This window comes from Sorex fumeus, unplaced genomic scaffold (assembly GCF_029834395.1).
Source record: "Sorex fumeus unplaced genomic scaffold, SorFum_2.1 ptg000029l, whole genome shotgun sequence".
Lineage (NCBI taxonomy): Eukaryota > Metazoa > Chordata > Mammalia > Eulipotyphla > Soricidae > Sorex > Sorex fumeus.
The window spans coordinates 16,655,769-16,678,336 of record NW_026606086.1 but is presented as its reverse complement, the minus strand read 5'-3'; the positions used below and the strand labels follow the sequence as shown (position 1 = coordinate 16,678,336).

At 61.3% G+C, this 22,568-nt stretch overlaps 1 protein-coding gene across 1 annotated transcript; it reads right to left on the bottom strand.

The window, feature by feature from the left end:
• Positions 1 to 12,591: 12,591 nt before the first annotated feature.
• Positions 12,592 to 16,945, bottom strand: BIRC5 (baculoviral IAP repeat containing 5). The gene is made up of 4 exons (XM_056115651.1): positions 16,767 to 16,945; positions 15,886 to 15,995; positions 14,750 to 14,867; positions 12,592 to 13,007 (listed from the first exon to the last, which is right to left on the bottom strand). Exons 1-4 carry the CDS (start codon positions 16,875 to 16,877, stop codon positions 12,918 to 12,920), a joined length of 429 nt encoding a protein of 142 aa, XP_055971626.1. The 5' UTR covers positions 16,878 to 16,945; the 3' UTR covers positions 12,592 to 12,917.
• Positions 16,946 to 22,568: the final 5,623 nt, after the last annotated feature.

Here is a 22,568-nt window from a genome sequence, read left to right as displayed (position 1 = left end):
CGGGATTCCAGCCGCCGCGTTCCTGGAAAGGCCGGGCTGGGGGGAGGGTCCCCATGGCAACTGGGGGCTCCCGGGCCCGGGGCCCCCGCGGGCCCCCGCCGGCCGCGCCCCGGGCCGGGACTCCGGGGGCCGCGGGCTCCCCCCGGCCCGGCCCGGAACATTCCCGCCCGGGCGCACCCCGAGGCGCCCACCCCCCATCGCGGGGGCTCCCCTGGCTGAGCCCGGGGTGCAGCCCCCGCCCCGGGGCTGTTCTGCGGGGGGCGGGGGCCGGGGGCGCGGCCCCGGGGGAGGGGCTTCCGGGAACGGCCGCGGCGCGGCCCGGGGGTCCCGGGCGGCCCCCGGGGTCGGGTCCCCCGCGCGGGTGGGCCCGGGGTCGGCGGGGGCCGGGACCGGGGCCGGGGCCGGGCCCCGCGCCCCTCCCGGCGAGGCGGCCCGGGGAGCTGAGTGCTCGGATGAATAATTCAGGCCGCGCGCGGGCGCCGGCGGAGAGTTCGAACCCCGTTCCCGGAACCGCTGCGGGTGGGCGCTGGCGGGGCGGCCCCACGGCCCTGCCCTCCCCCTCCGCGGGGCTGAGCTGGCCTCCCCCGGCACCGAGAGACCCCCCCCCCCGGGCCCCGCCAGCCCTGCAGCCTCGGGGAGGAAACCCGGGAAGATGTGGGGGCGCCTGGCCAAGGGCCGCCCCCCTCCACAGCCGTGGCAGGAACCCCAGGGGCTCGGGCCGGGGGGTTGGGTGCAAGCTGGGAGGAGGAAGAACCTGGGGGTGCAGGCTGCGGGAGAGCCTGTGGGGGCGCAGGCTGAGCCTAGGGTTGCAGGCTGGGGGCACAGGCCGGGGGTGGAGCCTGGGGGCGCAGGCCGGGGGCAGGGGGCAGCCTGAGCCTGGGGTCGCAGGCCGGGGTGCTGAGGGGCCCAGGGCACTGACTCTCAGGGGAGCGCCCTGCCCCCAGCCCCGCCTATCTCCCAGCCGCTCACAGGGCTGGCAGCTCACCGGGTCCCATGGGGGTCCAGCCCCTGACCCCCACTCTTGCGGGGCGCCCCTGCCCCCACCCCCGTGGGCCTGGGGACGAGGCCGCCTCAGGCCCTGGGAGACAAACTCGCTGGGAAGTCCTGTTGGGGGCAGGACGGTTCCCCACCTTCCCCCGCAGCTTTCTCCGCTGTCTGTTAGCAGTTTCCCTTCTCCCGCTTAGTACATTCCAGAACAAAGGACCCAGATCCTCCCCACCCCCAGCCCCTCTGCAACACCCCCCCACACACACAGGGGCCGGCACACCGCTGAGGGGTAGCAAGGGTGCTCCTGAGGTGAGCCCAGGGGAAGGGTGGGAGAGTGTGGGTGACCGCGGAGGACTTCTTGGCAGAGGTGATAAACTGGACCCCGTCTGGAAGGCAGAGGAATTCCTCTGCAGCAGAGGGGGAGACGGCGGTGCAACTCCAGCCCTTCCCAGCACTGCCCTCTGCTGGCGCCCACTCCCACGCGCAGGCCGCCTGCATTCCTGACGCAGCTCGCCGCCCGCCGGCCTGCCCCCCAGATCTCAGCTGCTCCTGGGAGCCCACGGGCCTCGGCCACCCCCAGTCAGTAAGGCCCCACCCCAGCATGAGGCAAGGGCAGGCTAGCGGCTGGCTGGCTTGCTTGCTTTTTGCTTTTTTGCTTTTTTGGGTCACACCTGGCGATGGTGCTTGGGGGACCATATGGGATGCTGGGAATCGAACCCAGGTCGGCCATGTGCAAGGCAAACGCCCTACCCGCTGTACTATAATTCCAGCCCCTCTTTCTTTCTTTCTTTCTTTCTTTCTTTCTTTCTTTCTTTCTTTCTTTCTTTCTTTCTTTCTTTCTTCCCCTTTGTTTTCTGGGCCACACCCGGCAGTGCTCAGGCTGACTCCCAGCGCTGTGCTCAGGGATCACTCAGGCAGGACTTGGGGGTCCCTATGGGATGCCGGGCATGAACCCGGGTGGTGCCAGGCAGATGCCTCCCCTGCCCATGCCCCTGTGCGGTTGCTCTGCCCCCGTGGTTTTCTTTACTGGCAGCAAATCCTTCAGGACCCCCGGCCGCTGGTTAACCCGGCACTGGGCAGGCTCTGCCCCCGCAGGGCAGGATCTGGGCCCCGGGACCGGGACAGGCATGGGGGAGGGGGTCCTGGAGCTGTTTTCCACGGGGGACAGGGGACAAACCCATGGCAGCACAGGGGAGCTCGCCTGGCCCCTCCCCAGCAGCTCTGAGTGACCCCAGGGCCTTTGACTGCCCGGACAGACGAGCTGCCCACAGCCTTCCTAGCCACTCCTTCCACCTGGCTACTCCTATCCTCTTGTCCTTCGTGTCCACTCCTTCCTCCTGTCCACTCCTACCATCCTGTCCTTCGTGTCCACTCCTGCCCTTCTTCCATGTCCACTTCCGCCCTCTGTGCCTCCAGCCCTGCAGGCCAGAGCAAGACCTTGCCCTGTGGGCAGGACAGGGCCAACTGCACCAGCTGGGCTCGGGTTCTGCTGGCGGGGGACCCGCTCCAAAAGCAAAGGCCAGTGGGCCAGAGTGAGTGGCCAGCAGGACGCCTGCGTGTGACACTTTGTGAACCGTGGCTTTGTGGTCACGTCACTAGGCCATGCGTTTCCACGGCTCTGGGTGGACTCCGCTCAGGTGGTACTCAGGACATTTATTTATTTATTTTTAAATTTTTATTTATTTATTTTTGCTTTTTTTTTGGTCACACCCAGCAATGCACAGGGGTTACTCCTGGCCCATGCACTCAGGAATTACTCCTGGCAGTGCTTGGGGGACCATATGGGATGCTGGGAATCAAACCCGGGTTGGCTGCGTGCAAGGCAAACGCCCTACCCACTGTGCTATTGTTCCAGCCCCTACTGAGGGCATTTAAAAAGGAGCCGAGACTCAGCCCCGCAGATGACCCTGTACCCCTCAGCTGTGACTCGGACACTCCCTGGAGCCCTGACACCCCTCAAGCTCCCGCCCCCCAAAGCCGACACTATGAGGCCCTCATTCCTCCACTCCAACTTTCTCCCAGGGGTCGGAGCCCAGCTCGGACGCCCAGTGCCCCCAAGCCAGGCCCGGGCCCAGTCCCCTGCAGAGGTGCCAGAGACCAGAACCCAGCACCCGTGGGGAGGGTGCTGGCCTTGCACGTGGCAGACCCGGGCTCGAGCCCAGCACCCCCATATGTCCCCTGAGTCCTACCCTGAGCACAGAGCCAGGATGAGCACTGCTGAGTTCAGAAACTAAAAAAGGAAGAAAAAGAAAAGAAATCGGACTCAGCCACTGGGCGGGGGCGGTGGCACGGCAGATCACAGACACAGGGTGCAGCCTGGTAATGGGCACTCTGGCCTTGGGCAGTGCTGGCCACTCGTCACGACAACGAAGTCTGTCCACCCTGGGCACGAGCCTCTGTCCCACACTCCGACCTGGGCAGCCCTGAGGACCCCGGAGAACGGCCAGCTCCTTCCCCAGGCCACAAGCCCCAGAGCGCCTGCATCCAGCTCTCTAGAACCTTCCCCACCTCCTTCCCACAGGGCCAACGGGAGGCCCGGCATGAGGGGAGGGTTGGGGTGGGGTCCAGGGGGTCCCAGTCAGGGCTCAGGGCCCGTGGCCCCCTTCCTGGGCCCTCCGGGGGCAGCACCAGAGCAGCCGTGAGGATGGCCCCGACCCTGGGGCCCTGGGGCCAGCCCCACCTTGGGCAGGTGAGGGTCCCACCAGCTGCCCGCACGCATGGGCCCCTGCAGCTGGGAACAGGAAGCGGCTGGCGGTGCCGGTAAGAGCGGGAGATCAGAGGCACAGCTGGTTACTGGAAGGGGAGGAAGCCGGTAAAGCAGTAAATAGCCCCGCCAGGGCAGCGCCGGGCGTGTGCAGGGAAGGGGCGGCTGGAGGCTGGCGGGTGCCAGGCCCCTGTGGAGGCACTGGGGGACCTCGCCCCCACCTGCCCCTGGGCACCCATGCCCTGCCCGGCACCTGCGGGCAACCAGTTGTGGCTCTCACCCCTTCAAAGCCCCATCCTGGCAGCCCACAGTTTCCCAGCAGCGCGGGGACCTCGGAGCGACCGTCCCCCGGGACCGTTCAGGACTCCAGCTGCCGCGTACCCGCCCTGGCCTCTGGTCCCCAAGCCCCTAGGCCCCAGGAATCCCTGAATTCCAGCGGCCTGGGTGCCCTGTGGAAGGCTCGGACTCCACCCAGCACCCCCAGTCCCAGGGACCCCTCACCCCACCGTTGGGGGAAGGGCCCGGAGGCAGCAGGGCCCCCACACGTCAGGGACAGGGACAGTCCTGGGCCCCAGCCGCCAGAAGGGCATGTCTGAGCACTGTCCACAACGGGCGGTGATCCCTTCCGGGGCCAGGGTGCCATGGCCACCTGGGACACCGCGGCCACCACTGGTGAACCATGATCATCGGTCATCAGGGACATGTTGTCATTTGTGGCCCTGCCCCCGACACACCCCAGGAGCAGAGGATGAAGGGGCACAGCAGAGGACAGGGGCTGTCTCGGGAGGGGGGGTGGGGGACAGGGCATGAGGTTCCCAGCAGGTGGGGGCCGCCTCCCAGGGCACCACGGCCAGGAGGGAGGGGCAGAGGCCCCTGAAACCAAGACCTGGGCCTTGGCTGGAATCCCTTGCTCACAAGCTGGAGGGGGGCACGGTCCACCCTTGGGCACGGAGCAGGGTCTGTGGGTAGCACCTGGACCAACGCGAACAGACAGATGGGGCACTTCTCTGAGAATCAGAGAGGGAGAAAGAGAGGGAGAGGGAGAGAGAGAGAGGGAGAGGGAGAGAGGAAAAGGGAGGGAAGGAGAGAGAGAGGGAGAGGGAGGGACAAGAGGGAGGGAGGGAGAGAGAGAGGGAGAAAGAAGGAGGAGGGGAGAGAGGGAGAAAGAGAGGGAGGGAGGAAGAGAGGAAGAGGGAGAGAAAGGGACAGAGAGAGGGAGGGAGAGGGAGGGAGAGGGAGGGAGGGAGGGAGGGCCCAGGGCTGGGCCCCAGGGAAAGGCCTGGCCTGGCTGAGAATCCCTGGACAGACACAGGGCAAGTTCAGGGTCCCTGAAGGTGACTCCGCTAGGACCCTGTCTGTTGCGATTAACATCACCAGCCTCAGCAGTCTTATACACACGCACACATGGACACAGGCACACAAGCGCATGCACACATGTTCTCAACTTCCGACCAGCCTACCTGCATGTTAAGTCAGTTGTAGAACAGGTGGAAGGAGAAATAGACTGGTGGCTGGGGGTGGGGGGGGCACCGATGGCTGGGGGGCACCTGGCCGCAGGCCTTCCTGGACAGAACCAGCCCCCCTGGAGCTGGAGTGTGTGCACCTGTCTGTGGCCGGCAGTAGAGGGTCCAGTCTCTCGGGCTGGAGGGGCTGGATGTGAGGAAGAGGGAAAGTCCTGACCCCTGCACACGCCCCAGGCCCTCTCTGGCCCCTCAAGAGCACCTGCGAGGGCCCGGGGAGTGTGCAGGGGTCGGGACTCCCGAGACCTTCCAGGAAAACGGGCGTGGAGGGGCTCCAGGCTGAGCACCGGTGGGGGCTGGGATTCAGCCCCTGCACCCCCAAGTGTCCCCACAACTGGGAGGGAAAAAGCCCAAAGCAAAGCAGGTGACTGGCCGCAGTGAGAGGGGTGCGGAACCTTGGGGGCGGAGGGGCGGGAGCATCACAGGCCTCAGAGTGTGGCCCAGGCTGAAGGGGTTGCTGAGGGTCACTGGGGGTTGCTGGGGGTCGCTGGTGGCCGTTTCCGGCCCTGGGCCTCATGTGCGAAAACCTCAGACCATGAATTGCTTCACACCTGCTACTTAGGGCTACTCCCGACGCAGTGCTCAGAGGCTGCTCCTAGCAGTGCTGGGGGTCAGACCCGAGACCCTGCTCCCTGCCATGTTGCCCCTCCCCCGCCTCCTGCCCTCATCCCCCACCCCCACCCTGTGACTTTTGGGAGAAAATTCCCCGGCACTCCCCAGGGCTGGGCTGGGGGCAGCTGAGGCAGGGGACACGGGCCTATCCCGGCCATGCAGTGGCCGCGGCCCCAGCCCCCTCCCCGACCGTCTGCCCTCAGCCCGGCTATCGCTGCAATCTGCAGCCGCTTTATCTCCAGGGCCGGTTCCCAGCAGCTCCGCGCGCACTTCCTGCCAGCCGCGGCCTTACAGGAATCCACGCGCCCACACCCGCGCCCGCACCTGCGGGCACCCGGGGCCAGGGCAGGGGGCAGCACCCCGCCCGGTGCCCAAAGCCTGCCCGACAGGAGGACAGACGCTGGGAGCGGCGGGGATCCCCAAGGGGGGGCAACCGCTAAGCCTCCCCGGGGACCAGGACCCCCACCACGACTCAGAGCTCGCTGACCCCTGCTGACCTGCATGACCCCCTTTCAGCTGCAGGGAAATGAGAGTCCCAGGCCAGTGCCCCCAAAGATGCCAGCTAAGAGCCTGCGGGCAGGGCGGGAAGCGAGATGCCAGCCCCCTCCTCCCACTGAGCTGGCAGGGGCAGGTGAGGCAGCCAGTGGGTCACTCAGCACCCTCACATCTCACACGCGGGCTAGAGGGGCTGCCATCGGCCTGGACAGGGCCCTAGGATGGGGCAGGAGTCCCAGCTCACCTGCGCTGGGGCAGTGAGTGCAGGGCGGAAGGGGCAGAGGGCACAAAGGCCCTGGACCTCAGACCTCTAGGGATGGCACTGGCAGGGGTTGGCCAGGCCACTGTCGGGGGAGGGCCACCACACAGGGGGCTTCAGGCCAGGAGCTTCCCAACAGGACCAGCTCCTCGTCTTAGACCCGGCCAGAGACAGGCGGGCACAGCACACACATACACACGCACACACACATGCACACACACGCATATACACACACTCACAAGCACGCACATGCACACACGCATATGTATAAACACACACGCACACACATGCACATGCATAAACACACACATGCACACACGCATATGCATAAACACACATGCATATGCATAAACACACATACACACGCATAAACACACATGCATATGCATAAACACACATGCACACACATAAACACACATGCACACACATACGCATAAACACATGTACACACACGCACATACACACATGTGCACACACATGCTCACATACACACACGCACACATACACACGTTCACACGCTGCCCCCACAAGACCATGCACATGTGCATACCTGCACACACACAAGCACAGAGACCCACCTGTGTGCACACATGCACCTGCACACATTGGGAAACGATGTGCACACACACACGAACACAAGCATGTGTGCACATACCTGAACACATGTGCACACCCCACGTGCACACTCCGACAGTGTGCACACACCTGAACGCATACAAACCCACAGGCACACACACGAACACGTGTGAACACAGGCCACACCACACACTGCATGCATCAGCGTGTGGCCACACAGATCCGTGCTGGCTGCCCTGGCACACACGGGGGCATGAGCCTAGCGACAGGGTCTGGGCTGAGAGGAGGTTGCCTCACGGGGGAGGGTGCTGCCTGGCATGTAGCTGGCCTGGGTCCAGCCCCACAGCCCCTGGCCCACCACATGATCCCTGAGCACAGAGCCCAGAGTCAGCCCTGTCTCCCCGGGGGGCCTGGCCACTCTGGGGGCTTCTGGGGGGCTCGGTCTGGTCTGTGTGTCCTCCTGGGGTGCCTCAGGGCGCCTCCCTCCCTCCTCCCGCAGAGCCTCCCCGCCCCGCCCCCCACTTCCCAGCAGGGCCCAGATAAGGGGCTTGTTTTCCAGACCCGGAAGGGAGCTTGGAGGAGGCTGGCCCTGGCCCAGCAGGTGCCCCTCTGGGTGGGTCTGGAGGCCTTTGTCCTCTGTCCACAACTGCCTTCCCCAGCTGCTGCTCCACCCAACCCCCAAGCCCCACTGCCTCTGGGCCTTGTCCCTAGCTGACCTCAGCCTGGACCCCTTCTTCCTTCCCCTTAGTGTGAGGGGTTCAGCCCTTTCACCGCTTCTTCCAGGAAGCCCACCAGCTTCCTCTTCTCCAGGCTCCCAGGATGTGTGTGACTTTGCCAGGGCAGGCTGTGAGCCAGGGCCCCTGGAGTGAGCGCAGCCCCTCTGGCCCTGCGCTGGGGGCCCGATCTCAGGGTCTGCAGGGGTGGGCCCAGAGTCATAGCCCAGAGCTCAGCAGGAAGCACAGGAAATCTGCGGGAGATAGCCCAGGGGAAGCGCCTGCTGCACACGGCACCCCAAAGGGTCCCTGAGCAGAGTCAGGAGGGAGCCTGAACCCAAAAAGAAAAACAAGAAAGAAACGCGGGAAGTCAAGGAACAGCCCACTTACAGGTGTGGAAACTGAGGCCCAGGGTGGCCATCCCAAGTCACAGACGTGACAGGTGTACAGCCCCACTGGGTCTCAGACCCACAACCTACCCTGGGCACCACCGGGGGTGGCCCCCAAAACATGCAAACTAAAATAATAAAATAGAAAACCAAACAAAACCACACAAAGTCCCAGGGCAAGGAAGCAGCAACTGGAGAGAAGACGGGGCTGGAGGGAGCCCAGGGGTGGGGACAGCACCCAGGGGCCCAGAAAGCAGGGGGAGTCAGGCCTCATGGAGGGCTGCAACGCTCTCCCCTTTGGCTCCCACACCGCTTCCCTATTTTTTTTCTTTAAAAGAGCCAATTTATTTTATTGGCTGCGGGGCTGGAGCGATAGCACAGCAGTAGGGCGTTTGCCTTGCAGGCAGCCAATATGGCCGACCCGAGTTCGATTCCTCCACCCCTCTCGGAGAGCCCGGCAAGCTACCGAGAGTATTCGATATGCCAGACACAGTAACAACAAAGTCTCCAATGGAGACGTTACTGGGCCCGCTCGAGCAAATCGATGATCAACGGGAGGGCCTTTTATTCTTTTTTGGGTCACACCCAGCAATACTCAGGGGTTACTCCTGGCTTTGCACTCAGGAATTACTCCTGGCGGTGCACAGGAGACCATATGGGATGCCAGGAATCGAACCCAGGTTGGCCGCGTGAAAGGCAAACGCCCTACCCACTGTGCTATCGCTCCGGCCCCCACCTTCCCTATTTTTTTTTCCGCTTCCCTATTTTAAGTTTTAATTTCTTGCGTCACATCTGGCAATGCTCAGGGGTTACTCAGGGCTCTGCACTCAAGAATTACTCCTGGGGTCAGAGTGACAGCACAGCAGGGAGGGCGTCTGCCTTGCATGTGGCCGTCCCAGGTTTGATCCCCGGCACACCTTCGGGTCGCCTGAGCCCTGCCAGGGGTGATCCCTGAGTGCAGAACCAGGAGGAACCCCTGAGTATCTCTAAAAACCAAATTAAAAACAAGAAAGTAAAAAGAATTACTCCAGGGGGCTGGAGAGATAGCACAGCGGGCAGGGCATTTGCCTTGCACGCGGTCGACCCAGGTTTGATTCCCAGCATCCGATATGGTACTCCGAGCACCGCCAGGAGTAATTCCTGAGTGTATGAGCCAGGAGTAACCCCTGTGCATCGCCAGGTGTGACCCAAAAAGGAAAAAAAAAAGAAAAAAAATACTCCAGGTGGTGGTGTCGGAGATCGAACCCGGGTCAGGGGCATGCAGGTGATGTAGGCAGGCAGACAGGGAAGGGCCCCACCATGGAAATAGAATTCTGCACTGTAGCACTGCCCTCCCGTTGTGCATTGATTTGCTGGAGCCTGCACCAGTGAACAAGTAACAAGTCTCACGTCTCCACTGTGAGACTTGTTACTGTTTTTGGCATACCAAATATGCCACCACCTATCGCTCTAGTCCCTAATGGAATTTTAGGACTTAATAAAACCAAGGGGGCCGTGCAGAGCAAGCACTGTCCCCGCTGTTCTCTCTCCGCCACATTTCTTTTTTTCTTTTGCTTTTTGGGACACACCCGGCAATGCACAGCTGTTATTCCTGGCTCTGCATTCAGGAATCATCCCTGGCGGTGCTCAGGGGACCATATGGGATGCTGGGAATCGAACCCCGGTTGACGGGGTGCAAGGCAAAAGCCCTACCCGCTGTGCTATCGCTCCATCCCCCCTCCACTCCCCGCCACATTTCTAAAGTTTGTGGGTTTGGGCTTTTTGGGGGCTCTCCTGGAGCCGTGGGGGCGGGGAGGGACCAGGCTCCCTGCATGCAGAGCCTGTCCAGCCGGTGTGTGCCCGCGGCGACACAACACAGTGGTCCCGGTCACACAACACAGTGGTCCCGGCGGGCGCAGGAGACCTGGGCGGACCCGAGCACCAGCTCCCGCGCGCCCCGGCGCCTCTTCCCCGTCGGAAAAGGGAAGTCGAGGTCTGGTCTCCTGCAGGTGTTGGCAGTCTGAACGCAGCCAGGACAGCACCTGCGCTTTCCCTGCAGGGTCGCCGCGAGCGGGCCTGGCTCCTAGGACCCCCTCCCTGCGGTGTGTGCCCAGCACGGAAGCCGAACTACAACTCCCTGGATGCCCCGGGGTCCTCGGGCAGCCTTGTGCCGGGGGGTGGGGGGGGGGTGGGGGGTGGGGTCGGGGGGGGGTCCAACGAACAACGTCTGGACTACAACTCCCAGCATGCCACGGACCTGCCGCCGCGCGGGAACTACAATTCCCAGGATACCGCGGGACTCGGGTGCCGGCCGGTGTACACTGCGGCCGAAGCCAGCTGCGTCCGGGGCGGGCTTGGTCGTCGCGGGGAAAAGGGGTGCGGGTGGGTCTGACCCCTCAGTCGCCCCTGCCCTCTGCACGCGGGGCTCTGGGTGCCAGGAGGGGGTCGTGGGGGACGCCGACGCCGTGGCTAGCCTCCAGCCGCCCCGCCCACGTTCCTGCAGCCTTTGCAGGGGTCGGAGAAGGGGCTCCCACCTGCGCCCTGCGCGCCCCCCTCCGGCGTCAAGCGCTTCTAGAACCCCTGCCCAAGAGTGGGTCCCTCCCAGTCCGCTGGGCAGCGTCCGGCAGGGGCGGGCACCGAGCGGCGGGGTCACCGGGAAGGGGGAGCGCGGAGAGAGGCTCCTCCCCGGGCCGGGGAACTGCAGAATCCGAAGCCCGGCGCCGAGGAGGAAGTTCGGGTGCAGACTGGGGCCAGGGCTCTGGTCGGGGTGCGGGGGGAGGTGGAGACCAGGTGACCCCGCGTGTCCGCTGATGGCTCGGGCAGCCCCGGTGCCCTGCCTGGGAAGAGTTCCCAGGGCCCGTGCGCGCGTCGCAGGCCGTGCGGAGCCCCCACCCCCAGCCCTCTGCATCCGAGGGTATATGACCCTGGGCACACAGTCCGGCCAGGGCCACCCCCTCCCCGCCTCATCACAGCAAAGGAAGGAAAGGCGGCCCAGCCCCCACCCCACCGTCTGCTCTTCCCTTCCAGAAGAGGAAGTCGGGGAAACCGCAGGACCCCACCTGCAGGGGGCTGCTGGGAACGGAAGCGAGACAGATGCGAGGTGCGGGGAGCACCGTGCCCAGGAAGGGGTGCAGGGTTCGAACAGGGCCTTGGGGCCGGCATGAGCCGGGACAGCTCTTGGCGTGGCTGGGGGGTGTCCCTGGGCAGGTTCTTCCAGAGCTGGGACCCTCGACCCTCTACACAGGATCATGGCCCCGTGCACAGGCCAGAGGCACGCAAGGGAGGAAATGCGGGGCCCGGATCCTGGATCGGGGTCTCCACACCCGCCCCGGGTCCGTCACTGGCTGTAGGCGCCGTGTGTGCAGCCTGTGACCTCCCGCTCCCCTCCGGTCCCCCCTGGCGAGCCCCGGGACCCTCTCGCAGCCGGGGCACCTCCGGGCGCCCCCGGCCAGTCGTCACCCTGGTGGCCCCTTGGTAAGCACCGGGGAGCGATGGGTGCCAGAGGCGCGCGGCTCCGCTGTCAGGTCCGGGGCGCTGGTCGTGGCCCCCTGGGCAAGGTGCAACCGTTTCCCGACCGTGGCCGCTTGCAGGCTTGAGGGACTCGCTCCCCCGCCTGGGCCCGGGCATCATCCCTCCTGCTGCGCGGGCCGTCAGCACGTCTGGGGACCAGTCCCCAGCCTGGCCACGCGGGGGCAGCCGGCTCAGGGCCCGCCGGCGCCTGGCTCGGCGCCCTACTGCCCCCTGCTGGCTGTCCCGAGTACGGCGCTCAGGCCCGCTCCTGGGAGCGCAGCGCGGGGCCCACCCTGACCACCCGCCCCACGGCTGGTCCCTGGGCTGACTGCAGGCTCCGCATTGGGTGCCCTCCTCCTGGAGCGGGGCTCCCCGTGACGCTGGACGACCACTAGCTGGGTGATGACATGGTCCCGGGCTGACGTGCAAAGGAGACCCCCAGGCCCTGGCCTCACTGGCCTGGTCCCTACCAAGCCCAGGGGCCGCCCCCTGCCCCCCATGCGAGAGCCCTCTGCCAGGTGAGGGGAGACCCCGAGCCAGTCACCATGGTGGAAACCAGGCCATGTCTCTGACACGTCGGCCCCTCCTGGGCTGACATGACAGGGCGCAGCTTCCCCAGGGGACCAGCCAGAGCTGTCCAGGCATACTGATCCGTGTCGAGGTGGTGCAGGGCTGCCTGGAGGTGGCCGGACCTCAGGCTGCTCTGCCCTTTGCCCCCACGAGGCTGGCATGCAGGCTAAGAAGGGGCGTCAGGCCTCAGAGAGTTGGGTGGGAGGCTTTAATTTCCAGAGCAGGAGCCTACAGGGTGGGGTGACGGGCCCGCCCAGGGCTGCCCAGACGCCCGGCTCGTCTGCTCAGGCCAGCGTGCCCCAGGGAGGCTGGAACCCCAGAAGTGAGCATGAACGACAGCGCCTCCCCCTGCCGTTCTGTCCGGGGCGAGCGGGCTCCACGCAGGACCCCAGTGAGACTGTCCCAGACGCAGGCAGCAGGGGCAGTCGCCTGACATCAGGGACGCAGAAATGAGTAACTATGCTTTTAGATGCAAACAGCTTTACACGGCCTCTGAGCTGCCTGTCCAGTGCAGGGAACAGCTGGGGGTCACCGGCCCAGCCACAGGAAACGTGCAGGAAACACTCGTGGTCCAACTGTTCTCGTCCCGCAGGGCAGCTCAGTTCAGTCGGAGGCGGCCAGCTGCTCCATGGTGCAGCGGACCTTCTGTGCCGTTTCTTCAAACTCTTTCTGCTTGACGCTGGTCTCCTTGGCCTGGGGGGAAGAACAGACGCCGTCTCCAGTTCCATCTATGCCCACTGCTTGAAGTTGAGGCGCTGTGCCAGCCAAACCACCAGGACCCCCTCCTGCGGTTCCCCAAGGGGCCTCTGAGCTCATGAGAGGGCGCAGAGCCCGGGCAGCCCTAGCTCCCAGCAGCAGCAACACAGGGGGAAGCAGCCAGGCACCCCTGGGACCCCCCCGCCCCAAACCCCATTTCCAGGCTCCCACCAGGCGATTCTCCCTCCCGCAGCTTTCTTGAAAGATCTCGCATCCACAGATGTCCTGATAAGAGGCTCAGGGCCAGGCTGGGGCCCGGGGCCCCGTGCAGACACACCCAGATCCAAGATGCAGAGAGCTCGGAGGCTAGGCACTTGTCCTGTACCCCACAACCCGTGGTCCTGTCCCCACACGTGTGGGTCACCCTGAGCCAGGACCAGTCCGAGTGAGCACTGTTAGGTCGGCCTCCTCGCCCCACCGAGTGACAGAAGAGAACATGTGTTCTCCGGTGGCACAAACTGAAGCACTACCTTTTTTTTTTTTGCTTTTTGGGTCACACCCAGCAATGCACAGGGGTTACTCCTGGCTCATGCACTCAGGAATTACCCCTGGTGGTGCCCGGGGGACCATAATGGGATGCTGGGAATCGAACCCGGGTCGGCCGCGTGCAAGGTAAACGCCCTACCCGCTGTGCTATCACTCTAGTCCCTGAAGCACTAAGTTTTATTCGTGTTTTTGGGCGACACTGGCAGTGCCCAGGGCTCACTCCCGGCGGGCTTGGGTCTTACAGGGTGCAGGGGACAGAACCCAGGCCGGCCACGTGCAAGGCCTTTCAGTATGTACCGGGGCCGAGGGGCATCATCCCCAGCACTGGCTCCGGAAAACCCGCTCACTCAACCACAATCTGAAACGGTACCCGCCTCAGTGGCTCAGAGGTGGCAGAGGGCTCCCACACAGCACCGGGCCCACAGCCAAGCAGAGGGCTGGGCGGGGCTGAGAACGAGGGACAGGTGACTGGGGTCTCAGCACATGCAGCTCCAGGACAGAGCAGCACCCCGGGGATCACCCGGACAGAGGACAAGCTTGGTCTGAGTCTCAGCACAAGATCCCCTGAGCACTGCCAGGGGCGACCCCAAGCAATGAGTGGGTAGCAGCTTTCCCGCACCTCCCTTTGGATCCCAGCGCTGGAGGGTGTGACCCCAAAGGAAAGGAAAACCATCCTGGGGAGCCCCAGAGTCAGCAGGCGGACCCCCCCCAAAGCCCCGCATGGAGCTCCCCAGCCAGGGGTGGGGCCGGGATTCTGAATAAAAGCACATTGTCTTGGGACCCAAGAGCCGCAAACAAGCGCATTCTCTATCCTGCTGGGTCTGGAAGACAAGGCTCGGCTTCTCTCTGCCCAGACCCCCCCACGGCTGTCTCTGCTGCGTCCCTCCCTCTGCTGACACCGGGCCGAGCAGTGCCCTGCGTCCTCTTGCCGGGCACTGAGGGGGAGGGGCGCTGGTCTCCCTCAGGCCCTCCGGGGAGGGGACGGCCTGGGAGCAACTGGGCTAAGAATGGTCCCGTTTTAGAAATAAACGAAAGAAAACAAAACACTCTGACCAATGCACGTGCGTGTACGCGTGTGCCGGCCCGCCTGAGGCCCTCCACAGCGTGCTGGACACCGACGCCTCCCTAGCAGGTAGGCCTGGGGACGGGCCAGAGGCCGAGGGTTTTGCTCCCGGCCCTCCCGCCATACGTACAATTTTGTTCTTGGCTCGCTCTTTGTCTAGTTTCAGAAACTCGCTGAGGGTCAAGTCCTCAAACTGCTTCTTGACACACAGGAAAGCGCAGCCCGACGAATGCTTCTTATGCTCCTCTCTGCGAACCCAGGCAAGCATGTCGGCGGGGGCGGCGGAGGGCCCCATGCACAACCCAGCCCCCACCGCACCCTGGCTGCGGGAGGGTCTCCTAGAAGCCCCCGCAGGCTGCAGGAAGCCTCATGCCATCCCAGCCAATCCCTGGAAGCCGGCGGAAATGCTGTAACACGCAGCTTTCGTCCCCCAGTCTTGTGGACAGACAGTCACAGGGCCAGCAGGGGAGTGACAGGCACTGCTGGGAGCGTGTTCGGGCCTTGGGAATGCGCAGCCACCCAAGAGGAAGTGCAGGAAGTTGGAGCACTTTCCATGAGAGCCTACGCCCCGGCACCGCCACCCACAGGCCCCCTCCAAGCACTGAGGTCCTGCAACGGGCAGAAGTTGGCGCCTTTGAGCTGCGCAGAAACGTGTGCAAATGTGTGGGCCGGGGCCGCGAGGGCTGTGTCGGCCAGAGGCCAAGGTCAGTACCAGTGCTGCCAGCTGTGCCCTCCAACACACGCGCACACACACACACACACACACACACACACACAATCCCCCCTGCAGCGCCCACTGCCGACACCGACACAGGGCCAGAGCAGACAGTGAGGGAAACAGCCACATCCTGCCAGAGAGACACCTGCTGGCCTGGGGGAGGGCGGAGGGTTCTGGGAGGGCAGCAGGCCACACGGTGGGCGGGGACGCGGCTCCCACCATGGGGATAGTAAGTCGGGTGCCTGGCCCTATGCCAAGCACAGAAGTGGGCGCCGATGGAAGGGTGGGTTTCACGGTGGCAAACCAGAAACTTGCAGCGTCCACGCCACCCAAAGGACACAGGTGAACCCAGTTTACCTGGGTGCGGGCACAGCCATAGTCCCGTGCCCAGCCAGACATTTGCAACAGCTGTTGGCCCACAGCAGAAGGCTGCCAAGCTGCGGCTCCTTCACTGAATGTCTTGATATTTTGTGTGTGTCTGTGTGTGTGCGCGCCTGTGCACCAGCTCGAGAGGGAAAGGTAGGGCCGGAAGGGTGGGTGGGACTCACATGGGGTCGTCATCTGGCTCCCAGCCTTCCAGCTCCTTGAAGCAGAAGAAGCACTGTGCCAGGTCAGGCTCGTTCTCGGTGGGGCAGTGGATGAAGCCGGCCGCGGCCATCTGCGGGGAGAACAGGCTCAGCCCCCAGCCCGGGGCAGGGCAGAGCAGCGTCAGGGGTCGAGGGCCAGGGGTCAGGGGCTGAGGTCAGGGGCCGGGGATTGGGATCAGGGGGCAGCAGGTGGGTCAGGGGCGGGCCAGGGTCAGGGGTGAGAGCCGGAGTCAGTGGTGGGGATCAGGAGCCAGGGTGGGGGTCAGGGCAGAGATTGGGGTTCAGGGGTTGGAATGGGGGGGGTTGGCAGGGGGCGGGTCAGGGGCTGGCTGGGGTCAGTGGTTGGGATTCGGGGGCCTGGGTCAGTGGTCTGGGTCAGGAGCCGAGGACGGGGGTAGGGGCCGGAGTCAGAGGCTGGGGGGCGGGGCCCCGGTCAATAGTCGAGGTTTGGGGCCTGGGTCAGTGGCCTGGGTCAGGAGCTGAGGACGAGGGTAGGGGGCGGGTCAGGGGCGGGACCCGGGGGCCTGGGACAGTGGTCGGGGTCAGGGGTCAGGGCCGGGGTCGGGGGTCAGAGCCGGAGTCAGTGGTTGGGGTCTGAAGCCGGGGTTGGGGGTCGGGGTCAGGGGTCAGGGACGGGGTCGGGGGTCAGAGCCGGAGTGAGTGGTTGGGGTCAGAAGCCGGGGCGGGGGAAGGGCCGGGGTTGGGGGTCAGGGTCGGGGTCCGGGGTCAGGTCAGGGGTCAGGGGTCAGGAGCCGGGGTCGGGGAATCGGGGATCGGGCCCGCCAGGAGCCCGCGGCGGGCGGGGCAGGCCGGGGCGAGGCGCGGCGGGCGCCCGGACCCACCCGCTCCGGGGTGCAGGCGCAGCCCTCCAGGAACGGCCAGTTCTTGAACGTGGCGATGCGGTGGTCCTTGAGGTAGAGCAGCCAGGCCGGGGGCAGCGACGGGGCGCCCATGGCGCGGCCGCGGTCCACCGCCGATATTCAAATCCGGCGATGGGCGTCCGCCGCGGGGCCTGTCGGGAACGCCCCGCCCCGGATGCCACCGCCCTACTTCCGGAGAGCGGGGCATGCCGGGAATTGTAGTCCTCGGGGCCGCGTCAAAGGCTGCTGTTCCCGACCCCGGGGCTGTCAGCTCTGGGCGCTCGTACCTTCTCGACCCGAGCCCCTCCGCGGGCACTCTGGCGTCGAGCCAACTTGAAAATTCACCGTTTTTGTGGGTCCTCCGCTCTTGGAACCCCCACAGTCCTAGCTTCCCCTGACCTAGTGACATTAGATGTTTGCTGAGGCCCGTCCACGCAGAGGTCAAAGGTGTCAAAGATGAAATCCAGCGCGAATACCACACCCTTGCTCCTGCGTTCCCGCGAGGAGGCGAAGCTGGGAGAGGTGCGCCGGGCCCTGGACCATCTTCTCCATGCCCAGGACCTATACTGAGCCTGCTCTGTGCTCGGAGCTCGGAGCTCATCCCAGTGGTGCAGGGAAGGGACAACGTTGGGCAGGGAAATACCCCACACCTCCGGCTTGCAAAGCGTGTGCTCAGAGCTCAGCTGTTTCTCTGGCCAGCGGTCTTCCAAATCTTTAAACTAAATCTCCTCCAAGCCCAAAAGTCGACACTTGGAGCTTTGTTTTCTTTGCAACTAAATTCCCAGGAATTAGAAACCCCTGCTGATCGCTAGCCAGATTTCAGACTATCCCATAGTGCAATGTAGCGTTCCAGATAGGGGCAAACGTCTGGTTATCCAACCCAGCCCTGTCTGTAGCTTTTAGGCTTTTTCGTGTGGGAGGAGGACATGTTTGGGCCATGCCCAGCGGTGCTCAGGGATACTCCGATTGGCCACTCCTGGAGGACTGTTTCCTGTGACTCTCAAGGACCTTTTCAGAAGGGCCCACGTAGGCAAGCAGTGCTAATCCTCTGGTGCCTAGGTTTCCAATCTTATGCCATTACAAAAAGGTACCCTTTGTATCTGAATACCCTTGAGTTCTGGTACTTTTGCATCCATAGGCTAGATTTCTGAAGGTGGAATGTGTATTGTAAATGCTAACACTGGGGCCAGAAAGGTAACACAGAAGTTAAGGTGTTTGTCTTGCACGTGGCTAGCCCAGGTTCAATCTCTGCTACCATATATGTTCCCCCAAGCACAGTGATCCCTGTGCACCCAGGTGTGGCCCATAAACCATAAACAAATACATTTTTTAAAAGTTGGCCCAGAGAAATAGTACAGCAGTTAGGGTCTTTGCCTTGTTCACAGCCCACCCAGTTCGATCCCCACCACTCCGAGTCTTCCAGGAGTGATCTGTGGGCACAGAGTCATGAGTAACCCTGGAGCAATCCCAGATATCATCCAAAAAACAAGGTGGGGCGAGAGAGACAGTACAGGAAGTAGAAAACTTGGCCTGTCTACAGCCAGGCCTGCTCCAACACCCAGCACCAAATCTCCCAGGAGCCAGTCATAGCACAGCAGGGAGGGTGTCTGCCCTGCACGCAGCCAACCTGGGTTTGATACGCAGCATCCTATATGGTCCCCTGAGCACCGCCAGGAGAAATTCCTGAGTGCAGAGCCAGGAGTAAGCCCTGAGCATCGCTGGGTGTGGCCAACAAACAAAAAGACTTTCCCAGAATGATGGCCTGAAAGAGTCAGGAGTAGTCCCCAAATGCCCTCGGGTGCAGCCAAGAATCAAAAATAATATAAAATATTAATGCCCGGCATCAGATTGTTTTCTAGCAAGCCGCAGGGACTCCGCTGCCTGGGAACTCCCTAGCAGGAGAGGGGGGCCACCCTCCCAGCTCCATGAGGCATGTACCACCAGGAACTCTCCTAGCCTCCGTCCTTCTTTATTGGAGATTGAATCAGGCTCCGTAGGCTTGTTTCACAAAATGACCAACTATTAGCCCATCACCAGTTCTTTGCCCCTGCCTAATTTTGGGAGACTGGACTGTCAGTTCTAAGGTTTTAATCAAGGATTGCTTTTTTTTTTTTTTTTACATCGAATCATCGTGAGATACACAGTTACAAAGTTGTTCAAGATTGGGGGACTGGAGCCATAGCACCGCGAGTGGGGCGTTTGCCTTGCATGAGGCCAACCCAGTTTTAATTCCCAGCATCCCATAGGGTCCCCCGAGCACCGCCAGGAGTGATTCCTGAGTGCAGAGCCAAGAATAACCCTGGTGCATTGCCAGGTGTGACCCGAAAAGCAAAAAAAGCAAAAAAAAAAAAAAAAAGGTTGCTCAAGATTGGGTTTCAGTCATAGGATTTTCCAATACCCGTCCCTTCAACATTTCCGGCCACCAATGTCCCCAGTTTCCTCCCTGCCACCCCCCCACCCCCATCCCTGTCCCAGCCTGTCTCTATGGCAGGCACTTTCCTTCTCTCTCTCTTCTTTTGGGCATTATGGTTTGCAATGTCATAATGATCTCATCAGCTTTTAATAAAAAACAGTCCTCTAATTCATCAGGCGGATGAGTTTATTCCAGTACGACCAAAAGAGTTGCGAAGTGGGTCCCACGACCTGGACCACCGGCACACGCGGAGGTTGCAGGCGGGCTACGTGAGGGGCGGGGCTTTGGGGAGGGGCGGGGCTACCCGCAGGAGAGAGTTCATTGGAGGAGCGTGAGGTGGGTGGGGTGATGAGGGCTTCTCATTGGCTGGGAGGCTGGCGCTTCTCATTGGTGAAGCTGTTGCTGGGCTTCGTTTTATCCAACTACTACACTTCCTCTTGTAAATTTAGGAGGATGCTACTTAATGCCTGTCGGGACTTGCTTTGTGGACAATGCATAAAAATGAAGGCAGCGGATCTGTCTTTCCTTTACAGGATTCCGACTCCAATTTTGGGCTTCTTACCTAATTTAATTTGCAACTTCCTTTGACTGACCAACCTCCGTTGCAGAAGTCCAGGAAGGCCCCTGTCCCATGCAAGTCCACTCCTTATTTGGACAAAAGATGTTCTCAACACTCTGGAGATTGCAAAGGTTTAGGAGCTGTGTGCCAGGAAGCTGGGCAAAGCCCATATCTATATTTATCACAAAGGCGAATTTGCATTTTTATGTTAGCTCTGGATTTTTCAAATAGTTGGCAACAAAGACTGAGCAAGACGGTGGCAATCAGATGAAACAGTCTTGTGAATATAAAAATATTAATGCAAAACTGAGGGCACATTTCTCAGCAATTATAATAGTAACAAAGTGACACTGTGAAAGAAAAAGTTGTAGAGGGCCGGAGCCATAGGGCATCGGGAAGGGCATTTGCCTTGCACGCGGCCAACCTGGGTTCGATCCCTGGCATTCCATAGGGTCCCCCAATTACCGCCAGGAGTAATTTCTTAGTGCAGAGCCAGGAGTGACCCCTGAGCTTCGCTGGGTGTGACAAGAAAGAAAGAAGGAAAGAAAGAAAGAAAGAAAGAAAGAAAGAAAGAAAGAAAGTTGTCAGATAAGGGATCTTCTGCTTCCCCAAGTCTCTGGCTTATTGCCCAGAAGGAAACTTGTCAGCAGAGTCTGAATAGCATTCCAGAACTGTGCATGAGTGAACACCGGGCGGGTCTCTGCTGGCTCAGCACATCTCTGCACAGTAGGACATACAAACCCTATCTCTGCTGTGAAGCGTACTTCCCCAGGGCTTCTCGCACCTTCTACACTGACTCCAGTCAGCAAGGTTCTCATCGGATGGCTCCGATTTTTGTTTCTGTCACTGTGCTGTAAGGGCCGGTGTGGCCACCTATGGTTTGAGCCCTGGCACTGCATATGGTCCCTTGAGCACCACCAGGAGTGACTCGGAGGACAGAGGAATTAATAAGCCCTGAGCTTCTGGGTGTGGCCACAAAACAGAATTCAAAATAAAGGGCACAGGACCAGGCAGAAGAGATGGGTTGGGGCCATACTTTGCAAGTGGGAACACTGTGGGCAGGCCCTGGCACAGTCGTTTCCCCAACCAGCATGGCCTTCAGGCGCTGTGGGGATGGCGCTGGTGTCCCAGCATTGCACTGTGGGCCCACTGCATGGTTAGGGTGAGGGTTAGAGCTGCAGCGGGTATGGTCTCCAAGTTCCCTGAGCAGTGCTCAAAGACCCCTGGAATAAAATTAAAGATTAAAAAATATTTGTATGATTGCCATATACATCTATAACATTGATACAATGTCTGTCACTGTCACTGTCCTCCCGTTGTTCATCGATTTGCTCGAGCGGGCCCAGTAACGTTGTGAGACTTTGTTGTTACTGTGTTTGGCATATTGAATATGCCATGGGTAGCTTGCCAGGCTTTGCCATGCGGGCAAAATACTCTTGGTAGCTTGCTGGGCTCTCCAAGAGGGGCAAAGGAATCGAACTTGGATCGGCCGTGTTGGTTGCTTGCAAGGGAAACGCCCTACTCGCTGTGCTATCTCTCTAGTCCTCTATTATAAAGTTAATGTATAGGGCTGAAGAGATAGTGGGGAGGGGGGAATCGGGGGGGGGGACACACATTTGCCTTGCACTGGGCCAACCATGGTTTGATTCCCAGCATCCCATATGGTCCCCTGAGCACCGCCAAGAGTAATTCCTGAGTGCAAAGGAGTTACTCCTGAGCATCCTCAGGTGTGGCCCAAAAACAAACAAAAAACGTTAATGTACATTATAACATTGTATATGCAGAGAAATGTCTACATTTTAGTTTCCATTTCTATGGTAACTAAGAGTTGCTTGATTATAGAAGGGAGGATGTCAAGAAAGGAGGGAAGAATGGGGGTAGCCAGGGAGGACAGAGAAGCAGGCACTGGCGGGGGTCTGGGACATTTCTCCTCCGTGTGAAGATGAGGTGACTGTGTACATTGTAGGTGTTTGGGCTGGAGCAACCAGAGAGAGTATAGCAGACAGGGCAGTTGCCTTGCGTGCTGCAGACCCGGGTTCGATCCCCGGCACCTCTTAAGCCCCCAGAGCACTTCCAGGAGTGATCCCTAAGTATAGAGCCAGGAGTCAGCCCTGAGCTCTGTGGTATGGCCCCAAAACAAAAACAGTAACTTGCACTTTGCCCCCAATTCAACTAGCCTTAAAGACTTGAACGATATATTTTGTGACAAGTATTTAATTTACAAGTCTTTAATAAAATTGGTCTGAATGATCGATGCCGTTTTTAGATAGATTTGATGTATCAAAACAGGTATTTATCAGTTTTATTATTTATTTTGTATTGGGGGCCTCACCTGGACCGCTCATGGCTTTCTCCTGTTTCTGTTCTCAGGGATCACTCCTGAAGGTGCTCAGGGGACCACATGGGGTGCCAGGATCAAATGGGGGTCAAACACATGTCGCTGTGGTGTCCCGGTGCTATCTCTCCAGCCAAACACAGGCCGATTTTCATGTGGTAATGCTGCAAGGCATCTATTTTATCATCTCATTTTATCATTTCTGTTTAACCTTTCTTATCTGGTTCTTGTTGAAATGCCTCTGGAGGGCGTGCAGGTAAGGGAAGCCCCCCATGCGACAGTGTCCAGCTGGAATAAAATGGATTTCACCCTTTCCACAGCATCTGAGCAGGCCTTGAGGGTGCCTCCAAGTAAGAGACAGAGAAAGAGATTGGCACTCAGTCCCTTACTAGGTAACAAAGGGAAGTCGGGAAAGCAGAGAAACCAAAGCCCTGACAGTCCGAGGGTGGGTCATGGTCACCTGGGCAGGGTCTCCCA